General features: G+C 32.4%; 1 protein-coding gene across 3 annotated transcripts in view; it reads right to left on the bottom strand.

Annotated features, from left to right (window-relative positions):
• The window catches only part of LOC128155595 (large neutral amino acids transporter small subunit 1-like), a 110,278-nt gene that overhangs the window by 52,877 nt on the left and 42,049 nt on the right, over window positions 1–15,352 (bottom strand). Inside the window, exon 7 of one of the 3 annotated variants that reach the window (XM_052817377.1) lies at window positions 10,529–10,632. The exons of the other annotated variants lie outside the window; for them this stretch is intronic. Coding sequence (XP_052673337.1) covers window positions 10,529–10,632 — 104 coding nt within the window. The remainder of the gene's footprint in view (window positions 1–10,528; window positions 10,633–15,352) is intronic. 3 annotated transcript variants of the gene reach the window in all.

The following is a 15,352-nucleotide window of genomic DNA, read 5'->3' as shown; positions in this document are numbered from 1 at the left end:
AAAAAATCCTAGTTCCTAAAGAATCATAACTTGCTTAATTTGTGTTCCCTTCCTCTAGATGCTATATACAAAGTCTGGTCAAGATAATCTAAAAAATTTCAGAGAGGAAGCTGAAAATATTCAAATATTGAAACACAAATCACAATGACATATAAAAACAGATAGTAATTAATAGGTCACCAGAAAGATTCAGGTAACATAAAAAATGTACAGTAAAAATTTTCTTTTTACATTCAATAGCATACATGCAGATACAACAAAGAAATAAACTATTTACTGCCAGGATAACCTAAAAGAGACAACAGTGATGTAAATCAAATTCCAAAGTTTGAGTTGTTATGATATAAATTTTGAATTTTGGACCATCTTTACCTCACAATAGTGAGCTTAGGCCAGCATTTTTTTATTTTTAGGCTTATAAACCCGCCGCTCGGTTTTCTGAGTTTTTAGAAAAAAAATAAAATTAATAAAAAAAAAATGCTGGCCTTATTATTGCAGTAAAAATTAAGATTCAAACTTTTATTACATGCATAACTTTTATACTTTTATTGAAGCGTCTTTAAATAAGAAATAACCAAGATGATGAGCTGTAGTGTCTCTTTAAAAAACAATTATGATACATGTATCATATAATGGTTACTAGATAGAAAATGCAATATCAAAAAGTATAGAAATGAGACATACATTTAAAAAAATTTTATTGTTTTCAAAATCAAGTTGCTTTTAGAAATGTATCAGATGAAAAAGGTAGTGGTTATATATATTATTGGGGGTTTTTTCCTTTACAAAAAAAAAACCAAGATGCCCCCAAATCAATTTTAAAAATTAGCGTAACCCTAATGAAATTTGTACAAATAATATTGCTTGAACCTAATGAAATATTTAATAGGAAAGGAAAGTAAAGTCAATGTGTAGTAAATAATGTAATCATTGATTAAATTTGAATTTGCGAATGAATTAATGTTCTTCGACATGCCACAAGTTTTCACTTTCCTCAGGCACTATTTTGTAAAATGTAAAACTTTAAAGACCATATCTGGGGTATAAATAGCAGTGTTACAATGCACTTTGAAAAATTACAAACTTCGAAAAAAAAATTCAAAATGCATGAATTTTGGGACCAAGTCAACACACTTTGAAAAAAATAAAAAAATATCAAAGTGTGTTGATATCGTTGATGTTAATGCACCTTGAAAAAAAAATTGCTCAGGGATTAGTCGAAATAATTGATACTTGATACTTTAATATATATAACAAATAATTATTTTAACTTTTTAAAGTTCAATATGAGATATTTAAAAAAGAACCCAATTGCATTCTCAGCTAACTTAATAAACTGTTTGTCAATGATTCCATTTTATCCAAAAATACTCGGAAGCTTATGTAGTTTGATGATTTATATATAAAGAACAACTCAGGATATTTTAATTATCCAAATATAGCATAAACTGCATTGCTTAGCAATTGTCCTTTCTTGTGTGTGCAGCAAATTCATTTCTTATCTGGTACATTGGGCTATGCCAGAAACGACAAGAATAGAATTCCTGGGTCCGGGCCGCTGGTCAAGCAGTATACTAGTATCGAGTCTATTGACCAAGGCTGATTTAGGAACTTGACCAAGGTATTAGTGGTATAAACATTTGGTATAAATTTAATGAAAATCCGTCAAAATTTGTACCGTAATCCGGTGAATATAATACGCACTTTTTTCCCAGCATTTTTTACCGTGAGAAAGGGGTGCGTATTATACATCCCTATAGGATTTGGACATATTTTTTCCCTAGCTGAAGCACGGGGTATCATACTGCCGTATTACCTATGCTGTTCACAGACAGGACCGATACCCCGCTATACATCGTAACATTACTTAATTATCACATATATATTATTATTTAACCCTTAGGAAATCATTGTTATAGTATGTGATTAAAGAAAATGTACACTTTAAGTCTGTTAATAAATAAACTGTTTCAAAATGGCCTATAGAAATTAATTTGAACTGCCTATTCTTTATCTCCGTGTACGCCGCCATTACAGCTGTTATTAATAGAATGCGGACTTGGATGGCCACGTGCTATTTGTAACCGATCTTTGAAAACAGCTTACACACCATTTGGCTCATTTTAACCATTTTCATGTAATGCTAATTAATTTATTACAAATAATTATGAGTATAAATAATTCTATAACCTATTCCGGTAATTGAAGCCATTGTTGTGCTCCCCTACCGCTAACGCTTGACACCTTGGGTATCTCAGACACCCCCCTTAGGCTATGTGTACTATACACAACACAACTATTTGTGCATATATTTTATTATGTTCCAGGCCTCTAATTGATCACTTTGATCGGAGTCATTTAAGAATTTAATTAGGTCCGTTATCTCCATACCTGTACATCGTCCGTTTTTCACTTCACAGGGATTGTAATGACTAAACAATTATATAACGCTTGCTAAAAGTAGTTGATTTTATTTACAGTAGAATATTTAATACTAGGTCTATTTAAAACATTGATTATGAATTAAAGATATTACCGCGATGTATTAGTTACAATAAATCCGTATCTAAGAAAATATTGTGTTTTTCTTATATCCGGTAGCGTATTCCCGCGATGAAGTTGAGCGTGCATACAAAGTATAACTGCTTTGTTGATACTCAAGATTACTGTTTGGTCGATTTTTTTTATGCGTATTATACATCCCAACAAGCTTTTTTTCACCATTTTCAGGCCCAAAGTGGGGGGTGCGTATTGTACACTACTGCGTATTATATTCACCGGATTACGGTATGCAGGAGAGCGCTTTCAATGTCAATTTTTGGATAAAATGGAGTCATTATTGTGGTCAAAGTCCCATAACTCCAACAAAAAGTATCGATCAATGCTGATTTTCGAACTTGACCAAGGTAAAAGTGGTATAAACATTTGGTATAAATTTAATGAAAATCCGTCAAAATTTGTAGGCATGAGAGCGCTTACAAAAAAGTGTGACGGACGGACACACGGACGGACGCCCGGCATTTCTATGTCCCCACTCCGCGTTGCGGCGGGGGACAAAAATGATTTATATGTTTTCACTAGACTTTGACCCGTGCGTGCACTGGTTGACATTGCATATGATAATGGACATTTACGAAAGATACATTGACACACGGTATTGTTGACATTTACATAACCAAGCTTTAAGCCTACAATTCACTACACTCTGCTTAGTTAGAATAATCTAACTGTGTCTCGGGACAGGTCTTCACCACAGTCAAAATGCCTCCCATATACCCGTAATGAAGCAAAAAATTGCATAATAGATCCGAAATGATTTTGGAGAAAATTAATGAAGCTGTATTGAAAATAACAGTTAAATTATTCATAACAAACCATTTTGAGGCTGTAGATACCTTTCATCTAAAAATTTAATTCATATTAATGAAGAATTCAACACTTTTTCACCAACATTTTTTACTCGCTTCAAATTCACGCACCGTGTTGACATTCGAAACTCTCTGAATTTTTCAAATTAAATGCACTGAGCTCCCATATTTTCTTTGATGAACAGAATATATAGCAAATTTTCAATGAAAATTTACAAGTATTTGTATTATCGTTTCTGAGTGTATCCATGCAAACGTGATATTGTGGAAACATACACTAAAGAGCCTCCTGTGAATATAATGCTAAATTATTTTAAGAACTTCAAGAAAGAAATAATTCTTGAGATAAAAATGTTTTAATTGTATTATGAAAAAAGATTTTTTTTAAATTCATTTTTGAATTGTTAATATTACTAAATATAACAGCACAGTTTCATAACATTTTCAAGAGTGTTGTTATTAAGAGTTTCTAATCATTTAAACAGTTTACTCCAATTAGTTTGCAATTCAATAAGAAATGTGTCAACAACACACTAAGCCCCCAGGATATTCTACGTATCAAAACAATCTTTTGTTATAAGAAGTGCTAAACACCCAAATCCCCTTCCCTTCGCTATGTCCCAAAAGAATAGGAGACAGACATGCACCTTTAAAAGCAAAATGAATGCACTGTCCATCCATGATGAAAAGCAATATCACTTCCAATATTATAACCCATTTGAAAATAATTTTACTTACTTATTCTCTCTCTCTCTCTCTCTCTCTCTCTCTCTCTCTCTCTCTCTCATATTAAGTACACTGTACATTAGTTTGGACTGATAGAAAATACAAGATTCATGTATTTTTTTCTATTATTGCACTTAATATGATCGTCAAACAGTACTTTTCAGTCCAAGCTTCGACTGCTCCTGTAAAACATTTATTTAGTATAGCTGGGAAGATTTTCAAACTAACAGGACGCAGTTAAAGATGAACCCTTTGAAACTTTGATCATAAAGTGCAACAGCAATCTTTTGTCTTAAAGTGTCCTCAGTACAAAGAAATATGATTCAAATACAGTATCTTAAGAAATATAACTGGGAAAAACCATCTGTTTATGAATTAATACAATTAAGTGTCCAAAATTATAAAGATTTGTGTACTCTGGGGAAATATCTCTATTTAGCTTTTGATAACCGCAACATTATTCCATAAATTGTTTTTTGTTATACATGTAATTCTGTGTCTCTATTTCGTATCCTACATTGTATCATGCCAATTGTCTATAAATATCATTTTACTTATGTAATATGTTGTTCATAATGCCACAAGATGATTATAGATTGAGCAATTTATAAAGAATGACTCTTGTATATATAGTCATTGAATTTGAACATGATACTAAGCATGAACCTGTTTATATGTTAAGGTATTCAATGTATAATGAAGGGGTATTGAACAATTTTGAATCATTTTAAACTAGTCAAATATGTACTGCTAGATAACAATGAAAGTGAAATGAACCAAATTCACGTGACTGACAATATATAAGAAGCCGGTCATTTTGCACCTTAACATTTTTAAGTAAGTTATCTCCCCTGGATGAAAAAAAGAAATTTTAATTTCGTCCAAATATCTGCGGTAAATGGTTCAGTTTATTTCATATTTTAATAGAGAGAAAGTTTATGCATGTATTAACCAAGAGAGTTTAAAGAATTTTAAGCTACTTTTTACAATATCTTAATAAAATATACGTTGCCCATAGACTTCAATGCAAAATTCAAGGTGTAATTAGTTGGACCATAATTAAGATTTTGAAAATTCCTTTGGTGGAGTATTTTTATTTGATAACACCTTCAAAATGATATCATGATTAGGAATATCGGACCATTCATCTATTAAGTACAAAATATGGTCGTTATACATCGAATACCTTAAAGAGTGTTTTATATTTGAAACATTTGCAAAAACTCTTTATTAGCTTTACTTTTTAAAAACAAAGTAATGGTAATGGTAATGCATTACTTTACTCATGTAATGGTAATGTAATGCATTACTTCAAGAAAATCAAGTAATGGTAATGGTAATATAATGCCCAAATTCATGAAGTAATGGTAATGTAATGCATTACTTTACATTGTAATTCACCCCAAGCCTGAATTGCTAATGCAAAAGATTGTAAAATCAAAAAAATGCAGATGATTTCTGGATTTTTTAAAGGAATTTTCGTTGATTATTAATTAATGAAGCTTGGTTGAAAAAAAATAAAAACAAATTGGTAATCTTCAAGTACCAATGATATTTAAAATATATAAAACAAAAGATTACTCAGTATTATAACCCAAAAAGTCGAGTTTATTATTTAAATATAGTAGTAGAGATAATGGAGATCAATGAATAATATCAGCCATATAATGAACCCCCTTCCTATTTCCAATTCCCATTTTAAAGGCATTCAAAATATCCTGGTCGCAATATAATACTATAGCTGTGATATACCCCCCCCCCCCCGTTCAAATTCCCTTTGGAGAGGGGGTTCAAAATATCATGGTCCAAGCACTAACCGGTAAAATCAGTTCGTTTGTCCAAAGTTTGTTTTGGTTGGGTTTCAAACTTTATATTTTCTATTTGATTGTATAGATGCTTTACTTAGTACCAAAACCTGTTAATAAAAACATGATTGTTTCAAAACATACTTCCGCCATTACGCGTCTAAAATATTTCAATGGGGTCATTGGGGATCCTTTGGACTGGAATGACTGATTGTAGACAAGTGTGCCTCTTATTCTGGGTTAGATTGCATCAGTGATGAGTACATGTGACTTTGGTAGGAAGACGTTCATTTAATTCAAGCGTTTGAAGAAAGATGGAGTCTTTAAAAGTCGAGACCGAGCAGAGCGAAACATTAGTCATTACAGGACGAAGAAAACGAAGCACAACAGATGAAGATAAGAATAACATTTTGGAGGAAATTATTTAATAAGATCCAAGCTGTGTTTGGGGGGAAGGGGGAAATAAATATCTTGAAGACTACCTCCGAGAGAAAATAAATAGTTTGAAATTGTTTAAAGAGAAGAATAAATTTTGTTAATTGTTTAATGTGTTATGTGTTTATTGATTCATTTGATATGTTAAATATTTTAAACTGACTGTCCAAATGTCCAGTGATGTTTTTTCTTTTCCGTGAAGACTGCCATTGGAAAGGGGTTCAAAATATTATGGACGTGATATAATGACCCCCCCCCCCCTCCTACTTCCAATTCCCATTTGTGAGGGGGTACAAAATATCATGGCCGCGATATAATGAACCCCCCTCCAATTTCCAATTCCCTTTGATGAGGGGGTTCAAAATATTATGGCTCAGGTGAGCTAAAAAACCAGCACAATCCAGCTTCTAAAGATTCAATACCTAAATGGATTGTTAATACTATAAAGATAGCTTACACAGATAAAAGTTTGGAGGGGGTGAGAGCACACAATGTAAGAAGTTTCTCATCATCTTGGCCACTGTTTCAAGGAACACCCATCGAAGACATCATGGAAGCTGCATCTTGGAAATCAGAGAATACTTTTACATCCTTCTACATGAGAGATATGTGTAGGAATGCTTCCTTTGGAAGAGCTGTGATGGCAGCTGCTCACTCAGAATAACCCTCAGAGGTAAGTTCTTTCTTATCTTTCTTTCAATTTATAAGACATTTTCGTTTTGGTGAGGCACTTACTTACTACACCCACCTTTTAGCTTCAAAATCTGTAGCTATTGTAAACTCTAATAGGTAGGAATGATGCGAAGGAAATTACAAATTTCCCTTGAGATAATTATCTCCGAGCATCATACTTACCTGTTAGACTCCCTCCCAACCTCCCCACTTGAATAAAGATGAGCATGCGCTGGAATAGGGGGCGCTGTTAAGGTTTGGGGAGTGTTTAAAATTTGACTCAGGGGTGGTAACAAATTCCGGAATGTACGATGGTTGTTCGGAAATTATTGAGACAAAATGGATATTTCCCTTCCTAAGTGACGAATTAGGGTGAAAATTGGCATGAACATTTATGAAACCTTAACAAATAATTAAACAAAAAACATTTAAAAAATGTTCAATATTTTGTTTTCAACGGTAGATAAACAAATCGGTGTCGGGGTAACCGGCGCAAGAATAAACTCGGAGAATAATAAAACTAAAACATCGTCTATCTACGTGGCCGCAAAGTAACAGTTTATAATAAAAGAATTCAGATTATATATGTTCATTTTGCTATTCATCGTGACGAACTTTTGATCAATTTTCACTTCTGTTCGAGTTGAAATATGGATATGGTACAGATATATTTACCAAGCAATAGAAATCTGACAACGACTGTAAATTGAATTTTGACGGTCAAGGCGGCGCAGCAAATATACATCAAATTGGTGGAAATTTCGGAAAAAACCTTTTCAGGGCACCCAACTGCTTTAACAAAAAATATACGATGGCAAGGTATAGAGGGCTTCAGTTTATCGTCTTCTTTTACTAATCGTTTAGCTATAATTCAGACAAAGTAACTAAATTTCAAGTACTTTTCGCACACTAATGATGTCAACAGTTCTGAAATATGTACACAGAATGACTGTAGGAGACATTTCACAATTATTTGACTTTTGGTTAGAAATAACCCGATTTCTTCCCAAAAATCAAGAATGGAGAGAATATGTGAATGTTGACATCTTGTAATGTAAACAAAAGATGAGAAATGAAGAATTAATTCTAATATCCCTTTGTTTGTTTGGTGTTTAAAACATAGGATCAATGAGAGGCATTAAAATGACGTTGCGGTAAGTTTGCGGTTGCGCCAGGTCTCTGGACGAAGGCAAGATGGTCCGTTTACCAGGAATGATCTAATCATGTTATGGACACGAAACTTTTCACATTGATAAACTCTATGCTGGTGTACGTTTTGGTGAAATTTCAAGGGTTTCTTTTTTCCCCCAAGGAAATAAGAGTAAATGTCTCAAAATTTTCCGAACAACCCTCGTATTATAAACTCTAACAGGTAAGTATGATGCTCAGAGATAATTATCTCAAGGGAAATTTATAAATTACGTTAGGTTTTTAACAATCTATTTCTAGACATGTCAAAAAATTTTCCATCAATGCACTTCTCATCAGTAAACATTCTTTCCATTTTGTTCCTTTAATATTTCGGGTTTTGACTTAATCTTACAAGACATTTGTGAGATAACAATAACTTTATTTCATATAAAAACCACAGAGCAATGAAAAACTTTCCAGATTTATTAAGCACATCCATCCTTTGAAATAGAGGGGTGTTTTAAAAAGTGATTGCGCTTGACAGGTGCATAATGTAAAGATACCCAAGCAATGTGCTGTGAGGTGTCACTTATCCTGTCTAATCACTGTCGGTAATATTTAAAAGGGATTTTGGAAGTCACAGTGTTTATTCAAGCTACACATGGGTCTAGCAGAGAAAAAGGTGTGACACTCAATTGACAGGCATAATCTTTCTATTCTTTTAAGCGGAGTCTCATTAAATTTTACGATTCAGTTAAATTAATCAAAATTTATAGTTAAGCAGTGTTTTGTAGTAAAAACAGACCATCCAGATCCGAAACACAAAATTCCGGATGTATGAGTCAATAACATATAAAAATCTGTTCTTGAACATAATAATATGTACACTGCAGCATTCAGATATTTAGCATTAAGATATCTGAAGCCCCACTGTATTACTACTGAGCCCCTACCCTACCCCCAGGGATTATGATTTGAACAAACTTGAATTTACACTACCTGGGGATGCTTCAATACAAGTTTTCCGACAAGAATTTTGAAAAAACCCTTTGTATTCATGTTGTGTAATATTTAAGAATAGAAGTGATTCCATCAAACTATGTATCAGTAATAGAAATATTTCAAAAAATTGTATGAATCCAAGCAATCATGAACTCTAGTCTCGTTCAACCATCTGCTGTCTCCATTGCTACCTAGAGGTACTCTCTGCCAACACCAGGTCACGTGATAACTTGATGATGTGACCTCTAAATATAGACTGACTCTCTGCTTGTTGGAGATTTACGGAGACAGCCAATGGTTGAGCGAGACTATATTAAACTCTTGCGTCGGAATACATATAACTGAAAAAAAATATCTTAATTGTTCGTACTATTTAAACTCTGACTATTTTCAAGGTATTTATAAATAAGTTTCCTTTTAAAAAATGCTTCAGCATACATTACATCGAATTTATCGATTATTTTTGAGAACTTATTCTTGTCAGCGATGATGATTTGTGCTTCGGTCCAAACACTGTTTCATTTCTAGTTTGCCAGAAAAAAATCAACTCCCAAAAAGTATACAGACAGACAGACTGGAACCAGATAAAAAGTGATCAGAAAAGTTCACTTGAGCCTTCAGCTCAGGTCAGCTAAAAAAGGACTGACAGACAAGTCATAAACACTATCCATCTGGCAACTTGTTGTATGGAGCATAATAAGATTTCTGGTGTTCTTTATGCTTTCTTAGAGATTCTGCAGGAATGTGATACTTTTTTTAAATTTGTGGAATATTTTCTCCAGATCTGTATTTCTTAAGAAAAAACAATTGCTGTTCATGATGGTGCATGAATGACAACTTCAAAGCCTACATAAGACTACATGCAACAATAACAACAGACTCTTATCAGTTTTAACACCACAGGGAAAAAATCTACATTACAATATTTTGGGGATAATAGATACATTAAATACAACAAAAAATTAAACATAAGGCAAAATTATGAAAAAATAGTTTTCTGCATTCACTTTTTTTGCATGCAAAACTGAAATCTATTATCTAAGGACAAATTAAATTTTCATAAAATTCTATTCAGCTGTTTAAGAGAATCAAATAGCATTAACAAAATGTTTCCAAAGCATATGAATTTTGTAATGACCGAATTTGTAATTTCAATAGGTGTCCCAGAAAACTATAGGAATAGACTTCTACACAATGTGTTATTAAGGCCCACTTAAATTCCATGAATTCTGTTCAGTGATTTCAGAGCAGATGCTGTTTCAGTAATGTAAAATATGAAATCATGGCTGAACTGCAGCAATAATATATAAGCAATATAGTTTACATGCAGACATGCAAGCCAGTATACAAATGAAGCTCTCAGTATATAACTCGATCTGTAAGAATTACCTGGACATACTCAGAGCAGTACCATTCATTGTGCCTGTGACAGACAATGCTATTAGCACAGGCATTAACCATGCCATTATACCCATTGTCCTTTCCCCAAAAGTCTGAAAAAGACAAGTTTCTACAGGTCAACATCATATTCTTGAAAATGTAATTGAAGATAAACACTACCCACCATGAATTTAATTGAATACATTATCTATTTCTTATTATTTTTTTCATATGATGCAGTTAATGTTTGATACTTCTAAATACAAGGTCTGACCTTGTCCTATTCTAACACAAATAGTAATTTTTCTTCACTTTTAAAAATGTTTTCCTGAAAAAGTATAGTTTAGAGAAATTAATTAAATTTATATATGGTCAAAAGAAAAATGTTTACAGTGCATTTTAAAACCATTTAGTGATTGAGAAGAGAATGAATTCTACTACAACAAATTGTTGACAGTCTTAATAATAGGACCTGATAATTGGAATACTTATATATCAGTCCTCTTAAAAAATATAAAAAAAATATCATAAAACTATCATTATAGCTTTTTCGGTTGAAAAAACCTATTGTTTTTGTTCTTTTTAAGGTCTTCCGTTTCCAGCGGAAACCCTTGTTGTTATTGCTTTGTTTCTTTTTCCCTATTACTATTTTTTTTTCTTATGCATTTTTGTGCAGGCAATATTTCTCAGAGATAGCTTAATCAATTTTCACAAAACTTTCAGATCCGATAGATGTTCATTTAAACTTAATAGTACATATACATATTTTTTTTATTGATGATGTCACTTCCGTTTTTGACATTTTAGCGATTTTTAAAGGGTCAGCTTGTCCTGGAAACTCCTCCTAAACCATAAAAGATATCAAGTTCAAACTTTCAGGGATTATAGAAAAGAGATTGTAGATGTGCCATTCATACAGTACCCGCAACGTTATTTTTTACAATCCTATCCTATCGTATCGTGTATCAATCCTATCGTATCGTGCGTGTATACTGTTCTATCGTGCGTTAATGCTATCCTATCGTGCGTGTATACTGTTCTATCGTGCGTTAATCCTATCCTATCGTGCGTGAATCCTATCAGGTTTATCGTTTAATTTCAACAATTCTTCCGTTTATCCTATCTTGTTAATCGTTTCGTGCCTTTTCATAAGCAAGTAAATTTATAACTAAGTTGCAACTCGTTCGGTGCGCCGTATACGAATATTTATCGAACAAGAATTGTAAAATCCTATCCAACATTCCGTCAGGATACTAATTTTTTAGATCAAAATTAACCAATATTATATGTAAATCATATCTGTTAACATTGAAAATGAAAAACGAAGTTCATCGGAACAAGGTAACATATTTACCTGTAAATCGAATATATTAAATCGTACGCAGAGTGTATACCTGCGTAAACATTAACTTGTATGCAATATAATTTTGTTGCATCGTATTTTACAGAAACAAAACTATTTATGATATAATTTATATTTAAGTAAAACCCGAGTTGTATTTTGAACCCGTAATTTTCCGTGTGATATTTGATTTCAGGCTGAAATGTTCTCGGCAATCAGCTAGGGTGTGTGGAAATGAAATCAATGTTAACAAATCGTACGCGGAATGTGTATCTGCGTAAATATTTATTTAACCTGTCTGTAATAATTCGTTTTTAATGCATTATTTTCTTATACAGAAAGAAATTAGTTATGATAGATTTTATATTTACTCTATACAAGAGTTGGATTTATATAATAATTAAACCCGCTATTTTCCGAGTGATTTAATCTCGGGCTGAAATATTCGCGGCGATCGGCTATAAAGTGTTCGGTAATGAAAACAATTTTAACAAAACAGAAAATTTATTGATCATTAAAGCTCATAATTTTAGTTGAAAAAAAAAATAACTGGTCATTTTTATACATTCTATAAATGATGCAGCGATGATTAACAACTCGGCAATTGTTACTAAAAATAAATTCCACGTATATCTTTATTTGTACGTGTTCTCTCTCAAATTCTGTCATTATCATTTTGTTTGTAAATATCGTTTAAAGCGATCATATGTTTATCATGAACATCGTTTATCCTTTCCTATCATGTATTAATCCTATCATATCGTGCGTGTATACTGTTCTATCGTGCGTTAATCATATCCTTTCGTGCGTGTATACTGTTCTATCGTGCGTTAATCCTATCCTTTCATGCGTGAATCCTATCCTATCGTTTATCTTGTAAAAAATAACGTTGCGGGTACTGTATTTGTCTGGCTCAAAAGACATTAAAGCTAGCCTATTGCGTTTCATAATTAGGGGTTTTAAAGGGGCTAGAAATCCAAAACTTCTATCATATATTTATATCTCAAAAAGGACAAGTATTTTGAAAGGCAATAAAGAGAAGAAGATGATGTTCTGAACAACATTCAGCCTTAAAATTAAATAAATGGCCTCAATAAGGAGATAATATATCTCAAGAACGGTAGCATATTTCACAACACTTGTTGAGCAAGATGTGTTTAGAATCAAAAGACCCTTAAATTAGGGGCCAAAAAGGATCTCATACTCATCATCCCCAGTTCTTACTTTTGATACTAAATAACCTCAGACCCTTTGAATGACATCTGTGCCCCCACTTTTAGATCATGTTTGGTTTTCAAATATTAAAGTCAAGGTTTTATTTCACACTCTGAAAATTGGACAGAAGACATCCTCGTTGCTCGCAATGAGATCATGAGTAACGTTAGTTCATTATTATTTTCTTCTCGAAAAAGTTTCATTGGCGATTTTTTTTGAAACAGAAAAAATGTATAAAAATTTAATGTTTAATTATAGCAAATCTTTAGTTCTCCTGTATGTCCCCTTTTGGACTTCCTGTTCATATACTACTTTACTTATACATGCAAAGTAAAAAAAAAAAAGGACCCTATTATGTATTTTATTTTTTGATTATATTATTAAACTTAAATATTTTGAAATAGATACTTCATGCTATAATAAAAAATATTGTAAGCAACAACTTATTTCAATCTCTTACTGTTTTCAAAATATTAGGATTTCAAACTTTGAAAAAAGGGGGAATGAAAAATATAACTATCAAATTTTTAAAATGAGGCATGTTAAATGTTAAAATTATCATAAGTAAAGGCCGAGGTTTTTAACCGGGTGGTTTACCTCAGGTAAGTTCAGGTGGGGGTGGAGCATATGTTGATAAAGGTGTGAAGCTCCGAGGGAAACACACTCGCTTGTGTATACATGTCTATATACACGGGGTGTTAAGATGCTCTCAACGGAGTTTTTTCGATGATCTTGAAAAATATTGTATTTATAAATGTACTTGGAAAAGCAAATTGTCAATCGTTGAGATGAATAAAAAGCATGAAATAACCACGTGCGACATGGCCAAAATCTTTTGTTTGTTTAAACAAGTTTCTGACAGGATCTAGTGAGAGTTTATCGCAATGTTTTAAGCAATATGTTATCATTGTACCGTACTCAAATACTAATGCAACACTTATACAATATATGTTTGTATTACTTCTCTGATCAGCTGCTAAAGTGCACGATTCTACCTGCTGCGCATGTTCCAGAGTTGTCTGTACTTGTTTCTTTTCCGGTTTTGGTTGTGAAAATTCGCAAAGAAATATGATAACTAAAGTTATAAATCATGGACGCAATATTTGATTTAATTAAATTCTGTATTCTCAATTATTCACAAACATCTTTATTAATAAAAGAAAGTTCTCATAGATGATCGGCGCAACGTGATTTTGACAGACTGCAGGTGATCAGTGCGTTTGGTGTGGTACATAAACCAAGTATGTTATTAATTTTTTATTCACATCTTTCACAATTTTCAAGAGCAGAAAATTCAATTTAATTTAATCGCTTTCAACAGTAGTTTCTTTTTAATATGTTTTACGGTGCCACCGTTGGGGCGAGCGCAGCAGGTGATCAAAAATGAATAATGATAAATCAATAAAAATAAAAGTAGTGACGTAAAGTACACGTAAATGAAGAACGCAAAATAAAATAAATATACCAATTTTCCAGTAAATTTTTATTATTCATAATTCATAAGATTTTTTATTTATTTATATACCAATCTGATTAAAATCAGATCTTAATAACGCTCCGAAATTCTGATAGTCGCTGAACAAAGTGTAGCGACATCAGAATTTGTCGGAGCGGATCAAAAATCTGATTTTGATCAGATTGTTTATATACTGGTCGCACGCCAGTATAGAATTTATCCCAGATAAAATGTTGTTGAATAATAAAGATTTTAACATACTGTTTTAACATAATATTTCCTCTTTTCTTGCAGCAGACATTTTTCTTAAACAAATAAAAATTGACTTATCACAGAATCCCCCTCCCCCGTTTAAAAAGAAATCAAATTTACATATAAAAAATTTGTTGATCACATAAGGAAAATGGATCCCCCGGTAGCATGTAATACCGTAAATAGTAGTGAAAATAAGACACTTTTGAGCAGCTAAAGAGCTAAAGGCATACCACGCACTCCCCATTCCTCACCCTGATTAGAATTTTCCTGATTTTGAGAATTTTATTTTTCTTTTTGCTTGTGAAGATTTTTTGAATGATGTTGCTACGCCCCATTTAAAAAAACGCTCCTGGAAATTACCGTAAATACAGTAAATAAAATAAATGTGAGCATTCATCCAAATGAGAGCAAGTTACAGCTGTTTCCTATCTCTGAAGAAATGTCTCGATTCGTTAGCTCTGCAAGATTTTGAGAAGATTTTGGTATTTATATTTCAGCAGATTTACAATAACTACTTAGAGTTGTTTCCCCTTATTGTGACGTCAAAGTTCACGTCCGTCAAGTG

The sequence above is a fragment of the Crassostrea angulata genome, chromosome 7, assembly GCF_025612915.1.
Source record: "Crassostrea angulata isolate pt1a10 chromosome 7, ASM2561291v2, whole genome shotgun sequence".
Lineage (NCBI taxonomy): Eukaryota > Metazoa > Mollusca > Bivalvia > Ostreida > Ostreidae > Magallana > Magallana angulata.
Note: the sequence above shows the minus strand (reverse complement) of the source record. Positions and strands in the feature narration are given on the sequence as shown.